Source organism: Paramormyrops kingsleyae, chromosome 5, assembly GCF_048594095.1.
Source record: "Paramormyrops kingsleyae isolate MSU_618 chromosome 5, PKINGS_0.4, whole genome shotgun sequence".
Taxonomy (NCBI): Eukaryota; Metazoa; Chordata; class Actinopteri; order Osteoglossiformes; family Mormyridae; genus Paramormyrops; species Paramormyrops kingsleyae.
The window spans coordinates 34212073-34237630 of NC_132801.1; the positions used below are offsets into that span (position 1 = coordinate 34212073).

The 25558-nt window shown below is 46.2% G+C and overlaps 1 protein-coding gene across 4 annotated transcripts in view; it reads left to right on the plus strand.

The window, feature by feature from the left end:
- Nucleotides 1-851: 851 nt before the first annotated feature.
- The window catches only part of katnip (katanin interacting protein), a 29819-nt gene continuing 5112 nt past the window's right edge, over nt 852-25558 (plus strand). Inside the window, exons 1-23 of one of the 4 annotated variants that reach the window (XM_072712628.1) lie at nt 856-1094; nt 1675-1715; nt 2560-2651; nt 2970-3142; nt 3876-3988; nt 4399-4500; nt 4598-4732; nt 5155-5398; nt 5533-5664; nt 5811-5968; nt 6495-6586; nt 6729-6831; nt 7105-7314; nt 7463-7600; nt 10735-11515; nt 15923-16669; nt 17291-17502; nt 17604-17682; nt 17773-17950; nt 20810-20975; nt 21100-21269; nt 24508-24572; nt 24693-24803. In XM_072712628.1, the coding sequence (XP_072568729.1) occupies nt 1088-1094; nt 1675-1715; nt 2560-2651; nt 2970-3142; nt 3876-3988; nt 4399-4500; nt 4598-4732; nt 5155-5398; nt 5533-5664; nt 5811-5968; nt 6495-6586; nt 6729-6831; nt 7105-7314; nt 7463-7600; nt 10735-11515; nt 15923-16669; nt 17291-17502; nt 17604-17682; nt 17773-17950; nt 20810-20975; nt 21100-21269; nt 24508-24572; nt 24693-24803 (4249 nt within the window). In that variant the 5' untranslated portion in view covers nt 856-1087. Of the gene's footprint in view, nt 1095-1674; nt 1716-2559; nt 2652-2969; nt 3143-3875; nt 3989-4398; nt 4501-4597; nt 4733-5154; nt 5399-5532; nt 5665-5810; nt 5969-6494; nt 6587-6728; nt 6832-7101; nt 7315-7462; nt 7601-10734; nt 11516-15922; nt 16670-17290; nt 17503-17603; nt 17683-17772; nt 17951-20809; nt 20976-21099; nt 21270-24507; nt 24573-24692; nt 24804-25558 lie in introns of those variants that run through there. The other 3 variants (XM_023819150.2, XR_002839158.2, XM_072712629.1) reach the window with 3 other exon arrangements.

Below are 25558 nucleotides of genomic sequence, written 5' to 3' on the forward strand. Positions count from 1 at the left end.
GGGCTACAAAATGCTATGATTAATGAGGTATAACACTTGCTGTGTTTTTATGCATAGCAAGCTGGGGAATTTGCTAACATAAAGAACTACTAAACGGATATCACTGTGAAAAACAAGGAAATGTATCCTTTTTCAGTTGTGGTGGTAGGCGTGAAGGGGGGTGGGTGTGAGCATTAATTCAAATTGCTAGGGAATGTGGGGATTGGTTGCTGGACACATGCTTTGGTGTATGTCATGAACATCCTGTGTTGTGAAACAGGCTAGGAGCATGAGTCTGACATCCGGTGTGTTTGTGTGTCTGCTGTTTTCCAGTCAGGAGGCTGAGGAGGTGTATAATGGGTGATGTGGCTTGTGGTCATTCTCCTGTACCCATGCATGTGGAGTAGGAGCATTTATGAAAAGGGGGGGCTTATTAAAATGAAAACGAGAACACACTATTGTAACTAATTGGTGTGCATTTTTTGAGAGTCTAAATCACAGGTAGCATGATGGGGTGTTTACAAAGGATTGTGCAATTTGTTTTCTGTTGTGCACAGTGCAAAGTCAACCAGGACTCCAAAAGTTTCACTGTGTTGCAGTGTGTTGTCACCAAATGTTTCTGGAAAGTCTTAAAATAGTGAGATTAACTACTACAAACGACTGAAAGGTCTAGATAAAAAAAAAAATATCAATGAATGGTGGAGAAGGGTTATTACCGTAAAACGTATTTCACGTTTCACATTCGAAAACTTGGGAATTTTGAGTAAATGTTCTGACTGACTACTAATGGTGTATCGGGAAACTATAGACATCGCATGGCAGCTCAGGCACGTTGTGGCATGTCCCTCCTTTCCTAACCAAACGAATGTGTGAATGCCATTGTGTGGAAAGCAGGAAAACACGCACCCGTCCACGCCGCGAGAATCCCGACCCGTCCCGTGCGAAGGGCGGGGCGACGGCGAGGGGGGCGTTTCTATGGCCGCGCGCTCCACGCCATTGGCCGGTGGCTCTCCTGGTAACCGGCGTAACCCGTGTCAACACACCGAAAGCGCACGAGTCTCAATGTTTTTATTATCTAGCCATTTGGGATTGTTTTCAACGAGATGACATGGACCGTAAGTTTTTTTTTTAAAAAAAAAAAAGAAACTGTCTCCTGGTGCACATTGTGTTTTGAAGATCGCACAAGAAATGCTGATGAACTGTGAAAATGAAGCCCTACCGAGCTATCTTACCTGTATTCTTAAAACCAGACCTGTTCAAATATTTGTGAGTTATAGTACACGTTTAGCAGGAGTTACTATACCCTGTAATATGTAGTAATAAGTCGTAGCTTATATAAATGGAATGCATGTGCCTTACACTACTCGGGTTGCTCCATAAAACAAGGCTAACCGATTAGCTAGCAGTAAAAGTTAGGCCTTCATTGTATCCACGGTGTGGACTTTCTTGTGAATGCTGCAAAATCATTTCTTCACTGGAGGGGATCGGCATCTACCCTACGTCCGCAGCTTACGCTTATACGATTTTATTTATCACATAAGATTAAACAGAACCGTGATACCACATTTATTATCATCATACGCCATTACGCCGTTCCGATGTCTTTATATGTCATTGTTCTCTGTTGTCCTGGACGTCTTTGTATTTCTATATCGTTATTATTTAAACACTTTCTTTTTACATGCCGAAACACAGGGGTATCCGAAAAAAACGGCACCAGACCCAAGGCAAAAGAGGTAGGCCCTCCCGCTGTGATTTAACTTATTTTACATATTGCAACTAATGTGCACGGATGTGGCGGATGTAATTCACTTCATTATCCAGGCAGCGATTTCATTATCCTTTTAATGACATTGCTCTTTATGGATAACGGATAATTTGTAACGGTTAATATAAGGGATGGCTAAACACAATTTTACCATGGGTAATCAGAGTACGTGACTTGTGGCAATGATTTATCCTCGGTAAGATTACACCCACACGTAGAAGTCAGTGCAGGTGTCCCGCTGCACACGGCTAATGTCCAGCAGCCTGTAAAACGTGCGTATTTACCACAATGTACCGATCCAAGTCGTTATTTCTGCCTCGTTCTCCGTTTTTCCTGCTGATGCCGGTGATTGCCATCTGTCCTCCTTTCTATCCTTGTCTGTCCCTTACAGATGCCGTAGTTGACAGAGACTGTAAGAGAGCTGCTGACTTCCTCTTCTTTCTGCATGCTTGTCATTACTCTTTGGCTTATTTGTATAATTCGTTTGCACTCTTGCGACATAAACAGTAGTGGCAATTTAAAGCAATGTTTTGTAATCCTCTCCTAAGTCGAGTGCATTGTGCTTTTATTGTTAAGCTGTATTTTAGACTGAGTTATTGTCTAAAGTTTTAATATTCAACTCTTCCTTACGACATGGACGTGTTTTTATTCTGCTTCTGATAAAATTTTAGGTCGGCTTCTGAATTAATAACTTTATTCTTATTTATTGATATTCTTTGTACTGTATGGCTTCTCTTATTGCACACTATTAATCTGTGTTTCTAAGTGCCGAGTTGCGTTCCAATTAAATTCTCCATCTTGTCACTTTCAAGAGACGTCACGGGAGCCCGGGCGGAAGGTTCGCAGCAACAAATATCGAAGAGAAGCTCGATGAATATTTAACCGTCCTTCAAAAGAGAAACAGGTTAGGTGTGACTATAAAGTGTGCTCTGAGCTTCTCCTGTTACCGGACAAGGCGCCTTTGTGTCCATCCTTCTGATTTGTGAGCTGTGATCGGTTCTCTGAATGAGGTGATGCAACTTGATGGATGCTTTGTTGCCAAAAGAAGGTGATACCTTTGCTTCCGTTGCTCATTGTTGTGTCTTTTCAATGCCCCCTGTGAGTTCAGATTGCCCCAGGGTAGATCCATTTAGCATGTGTAGAAAATCCCGCAGTTTGTGCATGATGACCATGTTGGTTATATATGTTGGTTATATCTCAATGCTGCATGTACCCTCCCCAGAATCTTGCAGATCCTGAGGACCAAAGATCCAAAGCAGATTGAGCTGGAGCATCTGGAGCAGGGCTTCTCCATATACGTGAACGGAGCAAACTCTCAGGGCAGCAGGCAGCCCAGGAGAGGCGGCCAGAAGCCTGAGTCGCAGCCCCCTGCAGCGAGGGCCACCACCGCGGCCGGTGAGCGGCACAGACCCCCCCCCCCTGCCAGAGGCCCTGCTGCACTTCCTCTATGGCCCCTTCCTGGTGCCGCCGCATGCTTGCGGATGTGCCTGCGGATCCCGAGTCCCGTTTCCAATCTGCGTCCTCCCCAAATCGCGGAATGTGAGACTTCTATGAGTGAATGATGGGGAAAAAGCCATCTGTGCTTTATTAATGTCTTGCTTTTCCCAAGCACTAGATACTGGCATTTCTCTTTGGAACTGATTAAATGAATCGATGTTTTATTTGCCCACTGCACAAGGACGAGTACACGTTCATTGGAATGCTTCCCATCAAACTCTCCTTTGGGACATACACACATTTGGGGTCTGCACACAGGGACAGCCATTTATCAGGCACCCTGGAGCTTTTTTGGGGGGTGGGGTTAAGATCCTCACCCATGGGCCCAACAGAGATGTGACTAATCTGCTGAGAACGGGATTCAAATCGGAGATAATTTGATCACAGGCACAGAGACCGAACCCACTGAGTCACATACTGCCCCCCAGTGGATCCTGTCGATTGTGTGAATGTTATCATATACAGTCATCCTTGTACATCCCTCTGTATTTTTTTGTTATACAGTATCTTTGACCTCTCCCCTGTAATGATCGAGATGCATCCAGATTGACTTGCATCCTCACTTCCAGGACAAAATCCAGCCAATGGATACCTACATATATTTTTTTTATCCTCCAATTGTTTGGATTAGATGTTTCCAGAAGGATTGTGGGTCTAGCAGAAGATCTGCAAGATATTGAGAGGGTTCGAAGAGGGAGGAGTCAGACCGCTCCCGAAAGAGTGCAGCGGAAAGAATGGATTCAGGTAGGCTTGGGTTACTGCTACAATTGTCAGCTGGGCCTGACAGATTGAGCAGGTCTCTGTGGTTCTCTGTAGGTGATCGTGATGAAGTTCCACTGCTCAGCACCGAGCCACTGAAAGTTATGTAGGATATATAAAGCAGTGATGGAGAGAAACCAGGCATGTTAAAGCCATAGTGGGTGGGATTATCGTGTGCTGCCAATCACTGACCAATGGGAGCTGCCCATTGGATTAAGCCTCTCTGTGATTGGCAGAGTGCAGCCGGACCACCCACTGTGAGACTGAGAGCCTAATGTTCTTGTATCACTTTTTAAAATAGGACTGCGGAGGAAGAGATTAAATTTAGAGATGGCTGCACCGGCCAAACTCTGAATCATTTAGAATCTTCTTCAAATTTTAATATGTCTTCATAGACTTCGGTTCATCTTAAGGCAGAGGAGGGACCGTCTCTACACATTCGCCCGGAGTGCCACTACTCCGAGGACTTCGAGCCCTCCGAGAGCGTCGTGATGGAGGTAAGGGAGTCGCTGGCATCTATGATCCCGTGGCCATTCCTTTGGGTGATGTGTTTAAGACAGTATCTGTCCTCTGTGTGTCTGCCTCCCCCCGTAGCACTCAGGAGCTCAGTCACCTCACAGAGACCCTCGGGCGGCCCCCAGGCCTTTCAGTGCCAGGATGGAGAGGCGAGGGAGTCACGGTGACCAGGAGCGTGGAGAAAGAGTCCTCCTCAACATGGATGAAGTCAAGGTCTGTACACCTCTGACTTTGTGAGGTTCAGCCATGCAGCTATGTGGCAGCATTGGGGTTACTACTGAGACCGGACCCCTTATTACAACACACAGTATACTTCATGTATCAGTGGCTAGCATTGCTGAAGGTCACTTTGAATTTATAGCTGATGCTGGAGAAGTAGGGGCCAACTGGACTGAGTTCAGGGATGGGCTGTGTTCTAAGAGTCAATCAGGGATGGGCTGTGTTCTAAGAGCCAGTCAGGGATGGGCTGTGTTCTAAGAGTCAATCAGGGATGGGCTGTGTTCTAAGAGCCAGTCAGGGATGGGCTGTGTTCTAAGAGCCAGTCAGGGATGGGCTGTGTTCTAAGAGCCAATCAGGGATGGGCTGAGTTCTAGAAGGCAATCAGGGATGACCTCGTCCCCTCCCTCTTTTATTAGATGTTGCGGCGGAGCCTGCAGGCCAGTGTGAGCGTGAGGCATGGCAGCCGCGATTCAGCAGGGGAGGAGTCTGAGGAGGAGTGGGTAGAGGAGCAGATCGAGAGGGAGGAGAGTGCGGAGAGCCTGGAGGAGCTCGGCCTTCCCCCTAAAATGCCTGCCTCCAGCCTGCAGCCCAGTGAGCCCCCCAGCTGCCATCTCGACCCCGGAGACCTGATAGTGCTGGACTTCGGCCCGTCTCCAAACGGTGACCGCCCGCTGTGTATCTCTTGACACGTTATCAGAAAACATCCCAGGGACACACATTGGTGCCAGGTTCAGTCTCCGTCCCTTTCCGATGACCTGTAGTATGTTCCTGTACTTTTTAATATATATTTGCAGGTGGGAAGATTCAGCGTTCCCTCTCGGCCAAAAGGAAAGCCAGTGTGGACGCGTACATTCCGACCAAGCCGGTCCTGGTGAAGAGCAGACTGCTTGATAAGGCTCCTTCTACCTCAGGAAGAGATGCACCAAGTCAGTAGTTCCTGCCTTAATCCACCCTGGAGTTCGATGAGTTATTGGTGGGATCGTATATTACCTGGGGCTCATTAGAAATAGGCGCAGTGTCCTGGGGTGAGTCTGAATGACCCACTTTTAATGGATGCCTTGTTTTTTCTCAGGGCTGCGGAGCCGCGTGGAGCGCCCTCTGTCTGCCGCCCGGAGGAGCGCTCAGGAGGGGCGGGACTCCGAGGAGGCGGCATGCCGGGTGTTCCAGGCACTTCAGAAAGAGAACAGCATGCTGCAGCCGGGACTGCGGGCCCTGGAGCAGAGCCGCCCGGTACAGCCCGCTGAGCCGTGGTCTCCCAGCAGAATGCCAGCCAGCTCTGGGTCTGCATAAAGCAGCAAAGCTGGGCTCTTTCTTTTAATGATTATTTACATAGAAATTAATTACCAGTTGTGGAGCAGTTGTCCAGCTTCTCTCACTAAAACTCACATGTCCCATTTTTGCACCAGTTCTCGGTTCTTTTAGATTATAACTCACACGCTAACTCACCTTTTTTTGAAAGCCTGCATGTGCTCCCTGTGCAAGCCAACCTGCAGAGTTCATTTTATTTACTTAGTGGGAGATTTTTTCCATAAAAAGGTCTGTCAGTGCTTAGAGCAATTGTGCCACAGTGGAGTCACTCTGCAAATCCTGGGATTTGAACCAGTGACCTTCTGAGCACAAGCACAGCATCTTAGCCCGCTGAGCCATACACTGCTTCCCGTATCTTTGCCCTATTTGATCCCACTGCTACCTTGGTGACGGCACATCTTCCCTGAGGCTCACCGTGTCACGCTTCCCCGATCTTGTCCCCGCGTAGATCAGAATGTGCCAAAGGAGTGACGTCTCAGAGGCTGACGGGCAGAACGGGGTCACCAAGGCTATGCAGAGAATCTCGCTCATGGAGCCAAGGTACGCCCACAGTTGTGCTTCTCACAGTATACCAACAAAGTGCGAAAGGTCTCATTTGTCACGGTGACTCAGTGTTAATTTTTTTTTCTCTTGGCTCTCTCTGCTTTCGAGTTTAATAAAATACTTTTTCTCTGTACGTCAGCCAACAGAAGAAACTGCTGAAGGCTTTGGAGAAGATTGAGGCGAACAGTAATGTTGAGGACCCCCAAACGGCAGAGACCAAGACCAGCAGAGACAGGCTGCCGGTGAGTGCGACTGCCAGCTTGTAACCTGAGAGACCTTCCCAGGAAACATGGACAAAAATGACCCCCCTCCAGTAGAATTATTGACAACGCCACCGAGTCCTTGGCTATGGGAGCATGTGACAATATCTAGCTATTATAGTCAGGGCCCGTGACTGACAGAGCTGTGGCAGTCAAGTTAATGTCTAATATATTATTTCAGATTAGGTGAGTATATTGTGCATTTATTGTGAATTGTGCATGTGGGAAATAATGGGCGATGTCTTACGGCAGCAGAGATCTCCAGTGCCAGTGGAGGTCACTCCATCTCTCTACGTAACCATGGAGATCCTGTCCAACTGGGGGAACAGCCAGCAGGTGGGGCTCACCGAGATGCAGTTCTTCTGCCCGAGGAACCGGAAGCTGTTCGTGTCTCCGCACGACCTGGACATCCGGAACGCCGACAGCCCCGGGAACCTGGGAGCGCTAGTCAATGGGAAAGCCAAGGTGATGCTTCACACGCCCAGAACCTTTCCTGCAATGAGTGGGAACCTTTAGGGTTCCTTGTTAATGGTGATCGAGTATACAGGGGTTATCGTGATGAGTCGCACCTGTTTTTAATGTCCTGATCTGCTCTCCGGCCCTATATGGACAGACCACCAAGGAGCGCAACATGTGGACCTGTCCTTTCCACCCTCCGGTCCAGCTCTACTTCATCATCCGCAACCCCGAGCGATCCCCTGACTTCGGCGTCTCCAAGATTAAGATCTGGAACTACAACAGGAGCCTGAATGTAAGCAGCATGCTTCTCCCCTTTACCTGGCCACACCCCCATCCATTAGTACAGCCCCCATCATCTATGGCAGGGGTGGCCAATCTTATCCTCAAAGGGCCGGTGTGTATGCAGGTTTTTGGGATAACCTGTAGGTCAGCTGTTCAAACCCAGGTGTGAGGACTCTTCAGCCAATCAGTCCTCTAATTAGTAATCTATTTAGGGAGTTGCAGCGAAAACCCGCATACACACCGGCCCTTTGCGGATAAGATTGGCCACCCCTGATCTATGGCCTGTATAGGACTGCACCAGAGGTAGATGGTTCAGGTTCAGAAAGTACAAATCCAGACCAAGATTTTGTTTCAACCAGCCAATAGAGCATGAAGAGTCACAGTAACAGAGTACTCAGTTGGTTGGTTGAAACAAAACTTTGGTCTGGATTTTTACTTTGTGGACCTGAACTATCCACTTCAGGGCTGCACTGTGACCTATCCATCTGTCTTACCAGGAACTAAGGCAGTGTGGAGTCTTTATGCAAAATCATATATGGATCAATATTTCCATACAGTTTGAGTTTATACTGGCCTGTTTGATCATTAAAAAATAGAAATAAACAGGCTTTGTTCAAGTCTATGAGGATGAGCAGATTTATCCCCTAAAATCTTTCTTACAGTTAATCAGAAATGTACAGTAAAATCTAACTTGTCTGTTATTGTACTTTTCATGGGACATGAAAATAATCATTTAAAAATGTTGACATGGTGAAGCACAGATTTGGCCTCCATGGAAAATAATTACCCAGGCCCGGGTTAGACTTTGCATCACAGGGCACAAAACAGTCCATTATCGCGTGGGGGACAAAGAGCTCCATTCACCTGTGTGCTCTCAGACTGGGGGCAATTTACAGTCACTACTTCATCTGATAATTTTGTGTATACCATTAGACTTGGTACCCAGAGGAAACAACACAGTAATGAGAGGAGTGACTGGAGATTGGTTCAAAGGTAGAATGCTGATGCTGTGACAGCTGTGGTGTTGATCTTCGAAGGATACAGGGTGGCTCAAAACTAGGGTTACAGATGTACATCAGTTTATGATGTATGTGTAAGGATTATATGCTCACATTCTGGCTCATGTATTGTCATCAAATTTTCTATTTTTCAGATGGGAAATATGAATTATGGCCCTTGTTTAATTTTTAATAAATATATTCAGCAAATGACAGTTGAATGGTAATCCTGCTTTTGTATACTGTGTTTATGCAAAAATGAGTCATAATTGCTGCAGACTATAACCCAGTGGCCCTGTACCCTGCAGACTGTGGCCCTGTACCCTGCAGACTGTAGCCCTGTGGCCCTGTACCCTGCAGACTGTAGCCCTGTGGCCCTGTACCCTGCAGACTGTAGCCCTGTACCCTGCAGACTGTAGCCCTGTACCCTGCAGACTGTTGCCCTGTAGCCCTGTACCCTGCAGACTGTAGCCCTGTACCCTGCAGACTGTAGCCCTGTGGCCCTGTACCCTGCAGACTGTAGCCCTGTGGCCCTGTACCCTGTAGACTGCAGCCCTGTACCCTGCACACTGTAGCCCTGTGGCCCTGTACCCTGCAGACTGTAGCCCAGTGGCCCTGTACCCTGCACACTGTAGCCCAGTGGCCCTGTACCCTGCACACTGTAGCCCTGTGGCCCTGTACCCTGCACACTGTAGCCCTTTGGCCCTGTACCCTGCAGACTATAGCCCAGTGGCCCTGAACCCTGCACACTGTAGCCCTGTGGCCCTGTACTCTGCAAACTATAGCCCTGTGGCCCTGTACCCTGCACACTGTAGACCTGTGGCCCTGTACCCTGCACACTGTAGCCCAGTGGCCCTGTACCCTGCACACTGTAGCCCTGTGGCCCTGTACCCTGCACACTGTAGCCCAGTGGCCCTGTACCCTGCAGACTGTAGCCCTGTGGCCCTGTACCCTGCAGACTGTAGCCCAGTGGCCCTGTACCTTGCAGACTGTAGCCTAGTGGCCCTGTACCTCCAGGCCGCTTCGCGTGTTTCCTCCTGTAGCCCACTGATACTCAGTTTAGCTTATTGGTGTCTGATCCGCCTGTAGTGTATGGATGTATTGGATCGCTTGCATGTATGTGCCTGTGTGGCAGCCCTGTGCTGTCTGGTGGGTTACAGCTGACTGGGATAACCAGGTACAAGAGGAATAGATGGCTTACTGGCTGGATGGATGATTCGGTTGTGCTTGCTATATTTAGACAAACACACTCACATGGTCATAGGCGTGGGTAGGAAGACGTGAGCTGACTAACCAGACTGTGCTTTTAGAGCAGGCTGTGTATGTGCAATAGATGGTTTAGACGTAGATATACTATATGCGTTAGATTATGCCTGCTGTATTTAGACAAGCACACTCACATGGTCATAGCCGTATGTAGGAAGACCTGAGCTGACTAACCAGTCTGTGCAGTCAGAACAGGCTGTATATCTACGATGGATGGGTCCAGAGCTAGCATGGAGCGGCAGGCGCCGATGTGACGGTGATGATGGTGCCGGCCGAGCGTGTGGCCTTGGCTGTGCGACGCAGCTGCAGGAACACAGTGCGGAATGTAGAGCGGAGGGGGATTAGGAGCGGGATTAGGGCCGGATAGCGGCGGCCTCATCCTCCTGTGCGTTTCCATAGCTGTCGCTCGTGGGGACCGGGCAGCTGCCTGCCGGCGCTCTTTGGCTGGGGCGTCTCCAAGCTGTTTTGTGTGCGTAGGTGAGTACAGGTGTGGGGGGGTCGCCGTCTCCCCCCAGCAGGCTAGCGGGGTTGGTGTCGTTGTCCTGGATACGCGTTGGTTCCCTTAGCCTGCGGACTGAGCGACCAGCAGTCCTATTGGGCATGTTGGCCAGACAAGAGAATGGCTGTTTGTGTACTCAGACTGTAATGTGCATGCAATGCTGCGACCTTTATAGACATAGATAGATGGGTAGATAGAATTTATTAGGAAACCCTTTTAACTATATATTTAGCATTGTTTATGAATGAAATATGTTTGTCCTTGCTGGGAATGTTGCTTGGATGTTTGTGTGTGTGAGGCATGGTGCACAAACGTACTTCAGGGCTTCATGTCACCATTTGCCATTTGTTGAGAGAATGAAGAGTCTGTTGTTTCTTTAAGGATCTGGACATCGGTGCCCGACACGTGAGGCTCTACCTGAACAGCACACTGGTGTTCGAAGGCGAGCTCGAGAAGGGCTGCGGTAACCAGGTCTTCGACTACAGCACCACGGTGGAGCTTCAGGCCCTCGGCCAGGAGTCCACCTCCCCCAGCTTGGTGTCATCTGGCCACAGCCTTATCGGCGAGAGCTCCAGCCCCGGCCATGACACCCAGCAGGGTGAAGTGACCGAGATCCAGGGCAACTTGCGGACGGATCCCACGCTCGCGGCCGGCCCTGCCGCCACGTTACCCATGCAGAAGGACTCCCTGGAGCTGCCGGACAGCTCCTCGCTGGATGAGGAGCTGCTGCTGAGGCAGATCCCGGAGCAGCCAGTGGAGCCACCCGCCTCAAAGTGCGTCCCCACTTATTCCCACTCCATGACCCCCCCTTGGCTCCAGCCCCTGAGCCGGACAGACCAAGACGAGCCTGAATGTGGGAAGGAGAGGCCTCTGTGGCTGTCCTCGGACCTGGAAGCCAAACCCTCAGCACTAGGCAAATTGGATGACAACTCGGGTAAAGATGGCCGGCCACCGGGCCCGGGGAAGGAGCATTCTCTCAATGGCGGGGCAAGGCACCCTTCCTCGGAGTTCGACACTGATTCGCTGGACCTGAGCGGAGGCGACCTGCTAGAGGGTTTCTGTGTGAAGCTGGACCGGCCCGTCAGCGGCAGGAGGAGCTTGATAAAGAACGCAAAGCAGACGGAACCAAACGACGAAGGGCTGCCAGATCTGAGCAGACGAGGTAGGTGTAGCTCTGTCTGTCTGCTGAAATTCCTGTGGTTGTAGATTGTAGAGTCACATAGTATCTTGCAAAATTGTCAATGCAGGTTTGTAACTTCAATAACGACTTCATCAACATCTTAACAACGTTCGTTGTGAATTCACGCCTCGTGCGTAGGCTGTGATGTGACCACATTGGTATGGCTGGAATGTGCCAGCGTTGTTCTCGCTCTTTGAGACCAGGGTTATGGCGGGTGGCAACTTGACAAATTTGTATCTAGCATTTCTGTGGATGCAAATCACTACACCAACAAAGTCATAGTATCCCAGTCTGATTTCTGTGCTCAAAAACGCCAAATTTGTTCATCTCACTTGTTTTGATCTCGCTTAATTTAAAGTGAGGAAGAGTTTGAGCATACTGTGGAAATATTGAGTTCATTAAACATGGATGGTTACTGTAGAGTGAAATTGTTTCTTCAAACATTATTGCTGTGGTCAGCTTAGGGCTGCACGATTTGGGGAAAATATCGAATCGCGATTTTTCTGAGAGACGTTGCGATTACGATTTGATTTGTGATTTAATTTTTTTTATGTCAAGCTTCAGTTCAATATTCAGTGTGTAGTCATTTTAAAACATATGACGCAGCATGAGATACCATCAGTATTAACTGGTCTATATTCTAATGCAAGGATGAGAATTTAAAGATGTCATGTGTCAAGTTAAATAAAGTAATAATGAAAACAATTGCAGCAAAAAGAAAAATAGTGATCTTGCAGGTAACGCTTATTACCCTCCTAATAACACTAGAACCGCCTTTTCCCACGCCAATGAACAAGCAAGAACTACTTCAGTGTATGCAGCCCTTTTGTTTGCGCTATTGTGTTGTTAGCTGCTGTTATTAACACTAATAACACTCAAAAAACCGTAATGTTCACAACAGAGTGGCTGTTCTGTCCTGAAACCGTAAAGCTAGAAATTTTAAAACGTAGTATGCATTTTATAAAATGTTGAATAAATAGAAGTTGTTTATTGATGATTTAACAACTGTATATGTTATTTTCAGGTGAAACAAAAAATGTACGTGTTCATGGTTGCAAACTCTTTCAGACGGCAAATCTATATTCCATTCTGAACTTAAAACTAGCTGCATCAAAAACGTTACGGCAGTTTGCGAACCCTACAGACTATTTACAAGGTAATAAAACTTACATACATGTAAATGTGTGTGCAGAACAGAGAACAGAAAATCTCACTCCATGCAGCTGACCAAAGTTGCCAACCCTGCATTTTATTTTAAATGAGAAGTAAAATGCAGTTTTCGACTGAAGCAGCTTATCATTCCTTTGCATTGTTACTCGAACAAATACAAAACAAATTATTAAACATTATATGCGTCGTTTTTTGTATGTTTTCTAAATAAGACGGCGTGCCCATACCCAACTGTAATAGCGATTGAGCATACTGTGGAAATATTGAGTTCATTAAACATGGATGGTTACTGTAGAGTGAAATTGTTTCTTCAAACATTATTGCTGTGGTCAGCTTAGGGCTGCACGATTTGGGGAAAATATCGAATCGCGATTTTTCTGAGAGACGTTGCGATTACGATTTGATTTGTGATTTAATTTTTTTTATGTCAAGCTTCAGTTCAATATTCAGTGTGTAGTCATTTTAAAACATATGACGCAGCATGAGATACCATCAGTATTAACTGGTCTATATTCTAATGCAAGGATGAGAATTTAAAGATGTCATGTGTCAAGTTAAATAAAGTAATAATGAAAACAATTGCAGCAAAAAGAAAAATAGTGATCTTGCAGGTAACGCTTATTACCCTCCTAATAACACTAGAACCGCCTTTTCCCACGCCAATGAACAAGCAAGAACTACTTCAGTGTATGCAGCCCTTTTGTTTGCGCTATTGTGTTGTTAGCTGCTGTTATTAACACTAATAACACTCAAAAAACCGTAATGTTCACAACAGAGTGGCTGTTCTGTCCTGAAACCGTAAAGCTAGAAATTTTAAAACGTAGTATGCATTTTATAAAATGTTGAATAAATAGAAGTTGTTTATTGATGATTTAACAACTGTATATGTTATTTTCAGGTGAAACAAAAAATGTACGTGTTCATGGTTGCAAACTCTTTCAGACGGCAAATCTATATTCCATTCTGAACTTAAAACTAGCTGCATCAAAAACGTTACGGCAGTTTGCGAACCCTACAGACTATTTACAAGGTAATAAAACTTACATACATGTAAATGTGTGTGCAGAACAGAGAACAGAAAATCTCACTCCATGCAGCTGACCAAAGTTGCCAACCCTGCATTTTATTTTAAATGAGAAGTAAAATGCAGTTTTCGACTGAAGCAGCTTATCATTCCTTTGCATTGTTACTCGGACAAATACAAAACAAATTATTAAACATTATATGCGTCGTTTTTTGTATGTTTTCTAAATAAGACGGCGTGCCCATACCCAACTGTAATAGCGATTGAAGCGATCTATTCTTTTAATATTTATGTTAAAGCAAAACTTTTATTTTATTACTGTTGTTGGATTAATCTTTTGAAACACTTAAATTTAATAAGCACAAAAACATATGACATAAACACGACTGTATTGTGGGTTTTACGGCTTTTTTGGAGGTCACCGACTCCGCTGCTGTGAGAATTACTGACTGTCTCATTGTTGTTTTGATGGGTTAGCGGTATGCTGATGCTATTGCCCATTAACAAAAACAAAAGGTATGATACGCTGAAGTATGTCGCTGGTGTTTAAAAGGAGCTCGCCGGTTCTATTGACGATAGGACCTTTCTGAAACAATCTCAGATCATGAAATAGGAAGGCGATTCACTTATAGCTCAGTAGCGGAATCAGTATTTTTCCTCACCACGAATGTAACATTTCCCTTGGTTTTCACGTGTTTGCTGTTTGTGGGCCTGTACGCCTTCTTGGGGCACTTCTGATTGGTGAGCATGACTGGCAGGCGAGAAACATGGCGCTTGTGATTGGTGAGAATGACTGTCACACAGGGAGCACGGCATGAATTTGTAAAACTATTCTCACAGCAGTTGACCGGGTCCGACGTGCTGTATAATGTATATCCTAAATTGCGATTTTTGCAACTTGCTAATCGCGTTGTTTCAAATCGCGATTTCGATTTGAAAGCGATAAAAATCGTGCAGCCCTAGGTCAGCTTGTATCTGAGAGCGCTGTGCTGGTCCTTGTACCCTCTTGGTGTCAGTCTGTAACTGCCTTGAGAAACCATTTTTCCCATGAGTACAAGTTTATGGTTTTCTTGGTAAAATCATGACAGTTAATGGTGATGTCTGTCTTATGTGAAATTCAATGCTGATGGTTTATCCACTGGATGTTAAGGTGCAGGTCTATCAGTTCCCTGCAAATCCTATTTATTTAACCAGCAGCCTGCAGTGTACATTGCTGCTACAGACTGAAGGATAAAGGCGGATTATCTCGCCCTCAGGCCCTTTCCAGCCTCACGCCTGCTTGTTTACTGAGACTCCCCAGTGTCTGTAATGGCGCTGTCACCGACTGCGCTGAGAATCCCTAAGTGGGTCATAAGCACGCCTTGCCCACATTTGACTGGCAGACGGTCCTTTAGCAGAAATGCCCAAATGAAAATGATGCATATATGATACTAAACAAGACGTAAAATCTACCTGTCACAGGCGCTGATATGAATGGATATGAATAAGCAGAGCCAAGGTTATACAGTGTGTAAAATATATAAATAGTAGGTATTTTGTTCCAAGCTTGGAAAGGAGGTCCACTCCCGGAATATGCATAATTCTTGTTACTAAGTTTATAAATGGGGTTTTCCCCAATCTGATCCATTCGATATTTATATTTGCCGATTCTGATCCCGACCCGATCTTTTAGTAAATATTACAATATACTTACGCATACAGTCGGCGTCGGTGCTTTCTCAGGCTAACTAAGCCTCCCAGTTTCGCAGTATTCTTCCTTATGATGTTTCTGCAAGTGCCTAATTAGATTTGTTGTATCAAATGACGCTCTGTTGCTATCTCACCACCAAAGAATGGGGTTGCAAACATGGCTGGTAACTGTTGGGCTGTTTTTAGTTTCCATTTTAAAGAATTTCCACACAGCTGGCCTCTCGATTAGTTTGCAGTTTCAAGCCACGTGCCTCAGGCTTATTGTAGCATGTGATGGAACCTTACAACCTGCACAAGTCGCGTAAATTAGGCAGATGCGGGAAATTACATACATGGGGCTTGGAATCGGGCTGTGGTAGCCGAAACCGATCAATTAAAAACCTGGCTGGATCGGCCCCAATTCTGATCTTTGATATTGACTCGGGACTTCACTGTTTAGAAGTGAGCCGCATTGCTGAACCTTGTACTGGCCTTGCGCAAATGTGAAGGTGGGCTTGTATCTGCAGAGGAGCTGGAGTCAATCGCGGGCGCCAGGAGGCTGTGGAGCCCACGGTCCCGGCGCCGCAGCCAGCAGGACAACACGCTGATGGAGTCCTGGGACTCGCTCATCAAATTCAACCAGTGTCAGCGAGGCCGCATCTCCAACATGGGCTTCGAGGGCGACATCTTTGACGAGTTCCTGCAGCGGCAGGGCCGTCCCGACGCGGCGCTCGGGGGCCAGCCCCCCCGGGCCACGCGGCAGGAGAATGCCGGCGAGGAGCCGGAAGAGGAACCCCTGGGTGAGGCCGAGCGTGACGAGGAGTTTGAGATCCCCGTCCTGCCGCGGGGCCAGCATCTGCTCATCAACATCCTGTCCACATGGGGCGACCGACATTACGTGGGGCTCAACGGCCTGGAGATATTCAGCTCCAGTGGGGAGCCCGTGCTTCCGGCCTGCATCCGCGCGGACCCCCCAGACATCAACATCCTCCCCGCCTACGGCAAAGATCCGCGCGTCGTGGCCAACCTCGTCGACGGCGTCAACCGCACGCAGGACGACATGCATCTGTGGCTGGCCCCGTTCACGCCAGGGAGGCTCCACCTCATCTACGTCGACTTCCACAGCCCCTGCCAAGTGGCCATGATCCGCATCTGGAACTACAACAAGTCGCGCATTCACTCCTTCCGCGGCGTAAAGGAGATGGAGATGCTGCTGGACGGGAAGTGCATCTTCAGGGGGGAGATTGCCAAGGGCTCGGGGACCCTGTCTGGAGGTACGTTGCTATTCTCCAAACAAACAGACATCACGTTTCTACGATGGAATGACAGAAGTTTTTGATGATCTGCAGTCACATGAGATTCTGATAGGTAATTCGGCTAAATGTTTGTCTACGCTGATTTTCTGTAAGATCTAGTATCATGGAAGGAATAAATTCAACAAAGGATAAAGTAAAAGTAGAATAAATAAGAAACGAATAAAATTAAACTATATCTAGAAAGAATTCACCGTGCATAAGTGTGTGTTGCTATGGTAAATATAGTGCAGGGTGGCTCTTGTGCGAATGGCATATGCACATTTACCCTTACTCTCAGTGCTAGGAATGTTACCCTGTACAGCAGGATTGCCCAGTTCAGATCCTGGAGGGCCAGTCTACACCATAGTTTACAAGATTTCCCTGCTCAAACACCATAACTAAACCTGGCTATTAGCTGTTGAGCTGAATAAGGTGTGTTTGAGCAGGGAAATCTGCAAACTGTGGAGCAGACCGTCCCCCAGGACCGGAATTGGGGAACCCCGCTGTAGATCCTGTTCTGTGTGACTCCAGCTTCTACTACGCCTTTGTAGCAAAGTGGGCGGTTCTTCATCCGCCTCTCCTCTCTGCAATCTTCTACAGGGGTGGAGCAGTTCGGCGACACCATCCTGTTCACGACGGATGACGACATCCTGGAGGCCGTGTCCCGCTATGACGAGACGTTTGAGGGCGAGGAGCAGGGCCCCGGCTCGCTGGTGTGCGAGGAGGAGTTGCAGCGGCCACGCACGGCGGACGGCGAGGGTGACGAGCGGCCCTTCACGCAGGCCGGCTTCAGGAGCGATGACGAGCGGCAGGTCGGCCGTTCACTCTGCCCCCGGCGTTACCACCCTCCACATTCGTATTTACGCCTTTATTTGCTTTAACTTTTCTACGGTTCTGCGCTCCTGCTCCACAGGTGCGGTTGCAGCTTTCGGCAGTGTGTAACCTGTCTGAAGGAGCAGCGGAGAACGTTCCCGGGATGTACACTGGAAAGTGTGGGTACTCCCCGTAGATCCCGGGGGAATATCCATCTGCTGTGTCGCTCGTTTATATGTTATCATATACGAGCTTATTCACACCTTCAGGCCTTAAGATCAACTTCAGTATGACGTGGGGTGATTCTCATTACCTGGGCATCACGGGCCTCGAGTTGGTGGGCAGAGACGGGCAGACCCTGCCCCTGGACCTCAGCATGATGAGTGCCTCCCCCCAGGACCTCAACGACCTGCCCGGTTACGGCAATGACGCACGTACCTTGGACAAGTACGTTCCCTCTCTTGCATTCCCACCTTTCCGTTACCCTCCGTCAGACTGTTCCATCGGTCTTCCCCACCTGTCTTTCCTGCTTGACCGAGAGTTGACGTTAGTTGGGATGATGCTTGGCTTAGTGGGTAAGGACACTGTGGCCGTGATTGGAAGGTTTCCGGTTCAAATCCCAGTGTTGGCAGAGTGACTTCACCGTTGAGTCCTTCAGCATGACCCTTGAGCCCCGTAGCTCCTGGCACTGTCTGACCTGCATTTCTCAAAAAAAATGTTTGTCATTGGATAAAAACGTCTGCTAATTAAGTAAATGTACTGGAGGTACAGCAGCATGCAAAGGTCTTAGACAGTCAGAGAAAATGTTTTAAGCTATTTATGTGAGTATTAGGTATATATTTGCTTATGGAAAAAAAACACAATTTAACATTAGAATATGTGCAATTGAACAGTGACACGATTAAATATCACAAGAATTCCTTCTGTTCACCAAAATGTTATTGATCTTGTTGGATGGTTAGATGAACACCACTTCAGATCCCAAACCTCTCCTCAGGGGCACCTCAGCCATTCCACGTATTTGTTACATTTCCCCACCAGCTCAAATAATTAATTAACCTAATTAGTTAAATAACTCAGTGAGGTATTGATTAGTGAGGTGCGCTAGTGGTCCAGCCAAACAGGACATGGAGGAGCTGAATCCATCTGTAATCTGCTGCTTATCTGGGGCCGGGTCGTAGGGGCAGCGGTCTGAACAAGGATGCCCAGACTTCTCTCTCTTCCAGTTCCTCCAAAGGGACACCTACCGTGTCCGGGGTCTGCCCTGAGGTCTCCCCCTGGCTGGACGTCCCTAGGGAGGCATCCAGGAGATGTTCTAGATAGATGCCCAAACAACCTCAGCTGGTTCCTTTATGTCTGAGCTCCTCACCATGTCTCTAAGGCTGAGCATAGGCACCCTGCAAAGGAAGCTCATTTCCATCGCTTTTATCCCTGATCTCGTTGTTTTGGTCGCTACCCAGAGCTTGTGACCTTAAGTGAGGGTAGGAACATAGATCGACCGGTAAATCGATAGTTTTGCCTTTCAGCACAGCTCTCTTTTCACCGTTATTGACCAGTACAGTGTCCACATAAATGCTGATGCTGCACCGATCCGCCTGCCGATCTCCCGCTCCCTTGTTCCCTCACTCATGAACAAGACCCCGAAATACAGTGGTACCTCGGTTCTTGACTCACTAGAACTCGAAGTCGAACCGTGAACGCTGACCTAATATAAATTGTACGCTTCTTCATAAGGCTGGACGATTAACCAAATAATGCAGCGCATCATTACAGTAACTAACAATAAATAAACCACTAACTTACGTGTACTATTAGAGCATTTATGTCATTTATTTAAACTTTATTTTACCAGGTAAATTAACTGAAAACCAGTTCTCACTGCTTTACGTGATATTCGGGAGAAATAGCAGATTACGCATCGGAACTGCCTGGGATACAAACGTCATGCGTGTAACTAAACTCTTCAGCCAATAAGGGCAAAGGTGTGTCGTCACGGAGGCGGTTCCAGTTTGTGCAGCCGGGTGAGAGGTCGCAATGCATCTAACCGTAATGCATTGCGTCAGGATCAGAATGCTTTGCTTTGTTGAGCCAGCGCTGTAAGCAAGTCGAACGCACCCAATGACTGGACTGGGGAAACAAACTGAAACGCGAACTTAATACAGAGGACTAATGACAACAACCAGAAACAGCTGATCACATGGAGATTCCACAAGGGGTTAGCGAGGGGGCGTGGCACATGGAAGGAGCGGACGATCGGGGCAGGACAGGGGTAATGTTGGGATAAGATCTTTATTGTTTTGGAAGCCATTTAGAAAAAAATGCTCTTCTTGTTTTATCCTGTTCATTTTGTGTTTAAATGCTAAAAAGAAAAAAAAAAAAAGAAAAAAAAAAGAAAAACATATTTAGGTGTAATTTTGGGGGGCCGAGAACCAATTAATTGGTTTTCCATTATTTCTTATGGGAAAAATTAGATCAGAACTCAAACTTTTTAAGATTCGATCCGGAGTCCGGAACGGATTAAGTTCGAGAACCAAGGTACCACTGTAAATGAATTCTGGTGCCAGGTGCCCTTATGAACACCCTTATGCTTGAACATACTATTCGTTATGCACAAACTGTGATTAGCACAGAAGTCCAATAACTGATCACCACTCAGATTCCGATCGGGCAGGCTGTTCCTCCCAATCACACCCTTCCAGGTTTCACTGTCATTATCCACATAACTGTTAAAGTCCCCCAGGAGAACAATGGAGTCCCCAGAATGGGCGCCTTCCAGGACCCCCCAGCAAGGTCTCTAAGAAGACTGGATACTCCGAACTGCTGTTCGGTGGGTACGCACAGTCAACAGTCAGAGCCCGTTCCCCTGCTAAAAGTCGAAGGGAGGCGACTCTCTCATTCACCGGGGTAAACTCCAATGTACTGGCACTGAACCGGGGGCTGACACCCAAGGCAACTCCAGAATGGAACAGAGTGCAATGAAGCGAGCCTGACCATATCTAGATGGTATCTCTGTACCTCCCACACCAGCTCAGACTCCCTTTCCATCAGAGATAGTCTGCCCCCCCACCCCCCTCCTGTGGCACCCTGAGAAGGTAGTGAGTCCACAGGAGTGCTGTATTGGATGGTCACTGCAAAGATTAGGAGAGCTTTTGAAATGGCTAAGTTAACAAACATAATGTCATATTTATACATGAACATGAAGATAATTTAAACATCATTTTCTTGCACTTTCAGCAATGTTTGAACGGTCACCACAGTGACTGTCTAGCTTCATGTGGTTCCTGTGTCCCCTGTGTCCCCCGTCAGGCTGATTGACGGACACAACATAACTATGGAGGACGAGCACATGTGGCTGATCCCCTTCGAGTACGGGACGGAGCACATTCTCTCCGTGCATTTCGAGGAACCTCAGACTGTAGCCGGCCTGCGTATCTGGAACTACAACAAATCGCCTGAGGACACTTACAGGGGGGTGGGTTTATCCGCCATCTTGCATTTCGCTGCATACAGCTGGGGCATCACTTTGATTCTCTGTAGAAGCTGGATTTTTCCTCATATTTGTTTAACAATCCGCCTCCCCACACACATGCACACAGGTGAAAGTGATCCACGTGTCCACGGATGACACCACTATCTCTCCACCTGAAGGCTTCTTGATCCGGAAGGGTCCAGGGAACTGCCACTTTGACTTTGCACAGGAGATCCTCTTCATCGATCACCTGCCGTCCACCAGCAGCAAGGCCTCAGACACTCTGCAGGCCCACAGGTTGGTAATGGTGATACTCTGTAGTGTGATATACTGATAGCAGTGAACTGTGTAGCCAGGAAACTGTAGTTTAGTCAGTAGACTCACTAATCACTTTGTACTACATCAAGGTGTCAAGTCTCCTTTAGAAAGATTTCATCCCGTATTTGATTTCAGACAAATCGATCAACTGGGTGTTTACTGCCTGGTACCAGAGATGGGGACCCGAGTTTGCGACTTGGACTCGAGTCACACACGAGTCCCTCTTAAACTGACTCTGACTTGACTCCGTCTCATTGATAGCAACTTGTGGACAATAAGAGTCTTTAAGACTCTGCTGAATTTTCTACACATGCGATGCATTGAGTGTACGACTCTCCCCAAACCGGAAAGGCGTTGAACACATCCCGATGTGCGGAGGTGCGAACAGCATAGGTACTGGAGCCAGAGTAGCGTGACATCGGGTGATAGCAACAAACAACACAGTTCTTCTGTTTCGCCACTAGTACAGATTATGGACCCGATCTGACAAAGCACGAGATATTCCCAGTTTTATTTTACGTTAGAAGGCATCGCTTAGAAATAGGCGTTGCTTAACCTGTGCCGTACATTATATATATGTGGTGTTGTTATACAGTGACACAGATCATTGTCAGTTGGTTTGGCTCCAGAGCAGGGTCAGAATTTCCAAAATTTCCTGTACGGGATGTCTTCCTCATATTGTTACTTTTGAGAAAGTATTATCAGAAAAGTGTTTAGGTTCTTAGAAAGGCTTTTGAAATGCTAATTACTTTGAAAATGTATATAAGCCTAAGGAAATATGAAACATGCAGTTTTTGAACGTTCAAGAGGTGATTCCCATTAAGTCGCATCAACAAATAGGCACTTAAATTTTTGATAAATAGTGATGTCAGATTGGAACCACGATGGACTTGAGACTTGAGACTTGACTCGGACTCTGAGGCCCTGTTCATGCCCGGTATCCACATGTGTCCTGGGTGATCAATGGGCAGCACTAATTACAGGTGTGAACGCACCTAAAACGCATCAAGGACGCATTGAGATTCGATCGCTCAAATCACATCCACAGGTGGTCTGAGACACATGTGGCCACGTTCTTATAGCAGTGTGAAGGCGAATGTGTCCCGGGCTGCATTGTAGGACCGCCTGCTCAGCTGACGTTCGCGTGTGGGTGTAAGTATGTACATATGCATTAAACCCGCCAGCGGTATTTGACAGAATATGTCATAGCATCTGTCAGTGCAGAATGGGTCACTGTGTAGTGAACTGCATTGTGAACAACAATGCATCTTTTTCAGTACAAAAACCAATGAATAAGTTTGAATCTGCTGGCAAGTTGGTTTAATATTTAATGCGTGACCCATTCGCATAGAAACCTTGACAGAGGTCAGCATCATTAATGTTGCGTGCAAATTAGGGAAAAATAAATTTTGAAAGAAGTGGTTTATTAAAGAGGTTTTAGAATTTGAAGATCATATTTAATGTGCACTTTGAAACCGGTAAAAGTTAAATGGACTTAAAAATTAAAGCATGTAGGCGACAATGTGCGTTCAATAGCCTACAAAATGGGTATGTCAATAGAAACATAACAATAGAATAATTATATAGTTTTATATTGGACTGTTTGGGGGCTTGAACTCTTGGTCAGAAATTCAGTCCCATTCCAGTGAAACAATGAACCTCTTCATTGAAATTTTCACAGATTTTGAGCTTCACTGGTTATGATTAAAAGCTGAAATATTATCATATGATAACCAACTTAATGCTTTTCAGACCGAACCCTTTGTCCTTGAATAGAATGTACTAGCCTGCCCTAGTTGTATCTTAGTATTGAAAGACCTTTTTAACATGTACATTTGTGCTGTGTTGACATGGTATACAAATGCATGTCTACACGTAGAAAGTTGAACTTCATTGTGAAATATAGTTTGAATTTTTGAAGTATTGCACTATGTGAAATATTTTATGATAATGACTGTTTAATGAAAATCACAACATTATTATGAAACACAATTTTAAAATTTTTTACATAGAAGACAAACAATATGAAATACCTTTTATGGAATTACTCTAAAATAAAGACACATTATCTATTTGTTTGTTTTTTTTCTATTATTTATAGATATTTTTATTTATTTCATTTGAAGTATTATGCCCATTCTATAAAAACGTTTTAGGTGGTTCGGTTACCCTGAAATGTGCCAATAGCTATTGATTTCTTCTTCTCCTTCTTTTAATGTTCGGCATATTCTGCTTACGGAAGTGATTAACGTGCTTATTTAAATAAAGTGCGGGAAAGTGAGATCCGGTTACAAGTGGTCAGTCGAGACACATGCAGAGACGCATGTTAATACCAGGTGTGAACAGGGCTTGTTTCAGAAACTTGAGACTTAACTCAGACTCAAATTTTTTGACCCCTGAATATCTTTGCCTGGATCTGACTACCCTCTCTATTGGTAGCGTTACCCCTGTGAGTGGTGCTGTCTGGTAATGGCTGGAGATCTGGAGGCACTGGAGATGCTTGTTTACCTGTCGTGGCCTCTGAGATTCTCTTGGTGCAGTCTGGCATTCAGTCTCTTCTTGTGAGACAGTGCAGGAGGCGTTCTGTTACACGAGCAGAATATGCGTGTTTGCACTGGAGCGTGCTCAGATCCTGGTGAGTGTAAGTAGCTAATTAGATCTCTAGGCTTTAAGCGAGCAGTGTCCTGTAGTCTGGCTGCCATAGATTCACTGTAAGAGGAGGATGGGGGCAACTAGACACTGCAGCTTGTAAAACGAGCCTCCACTGCAGAGGGCTTTGTGAACAGAGGCAAGTCTGATTGGTCCTTAGCTGGTGATTCCACTTCAGGTGTATCCGGGGGAGGAGGGGGGGTGAGCAGATCAAATTAAAATTAAAGTCGTACGGCACATTACTTGATCTGTTCTTTAGCACCGGGTTCCTTCAGCGTGTCACGGTGAACAATGAATTATCGTTGAATCAAATGATCCACAGAATATCAATTACATAGCCAATATCAAATTTAAACATTAAACGTGTGCATATTAGCAATTTTTAGGAAACTTGGTCATTAAAACATTTATTTTTTATTTTGTTTGTACTTGATGAATAGTTTATTCGAGAAGCTGGTTGTTGACTCTGAGACCAGACATAAGATTCTTTGTTCAAGATGATGTCACAGTATGTGATGCTGATGTCATAGTGTGTGATGCTGATGTCGTTGCCCACTTTTCAAACCAGAGGCAGCTCACAGAAAGAGGAGCAGGCTAGCATGGACTACGAGGCCCCCCTGATGCCCTGTGGATGTATCCTTCTGTCCCCGCTCTTTGTAGACCTGACAGGCTGCAGGTGGGCAGTGGGGATTAGGTAAGCATGTGTGTGTGTCTGCCTCGCACTTCGCACTTTCCTTAACAAAGGGCCACCAGTCATCTTTCAGCTGCAGCTGTTGACGACCTGGGGTGACCCCTACTACATCGGACTAAACGGCCTGGAGATGTACGACCAGAATGACGAGTGCATTCCTCTTACTGACAACAGCACCCTTTCATGTCTTTCACATGTGGTCATTCATGTAAAACTATGTTACTGAGCTTGTAGTCAATCCAAAATGTCTCTGGTAAATTAGGGAGCAGAAAGTATAGGCAGATCTTATACTGGTGCTCCTCAGCTTGAGATACGTTCCAGTGATCCTATCGTAATTGGAAAATATGTAAAGTCGAATAGGAATATTATATGATAAGTAAATTAATACAGTAAAATCCCGTTATGGTGGACTCGCTTATAACGGAATATCGTCTATAACAGACGAGGTCCGCTGGTCCCGACCGTGCGCCTTTAAGAACATGCAGAAAACGTATCGGATATAGTGGACTCGCATATAACGGAATTTCGCTTATAATGGACTAAGAATTTGCTCCCCAGGGCCGCTTTTAGCTGTAGTTTTGTTTGGCTATAGCGGACATGCAGCTAACTGATTACTGTGCCTAACTAAATGCCAGTAATTAAAAACTAAATAAATGGCTACAAGTTTATTAAACACAGAAAAAAAACGCGGTATGATACATTGTAAATTGTAAAACACTATGAGATGTTTACACTCGTGTTTGCTACAGAGACTGGAGAAAGTATGGTACAGTGTGTTTTTTTTTCATGTTTAACCAACTGAACTTTATTTACTTTTTAATTACTGGTATTTAGTTAGTTACAGTAATCATTGTTAAACGATCAAAATTTTGCATTTGCTGAATACTGAATGTGCATCATCATGAAGTCAAAATGTCGTAAGTTTAAT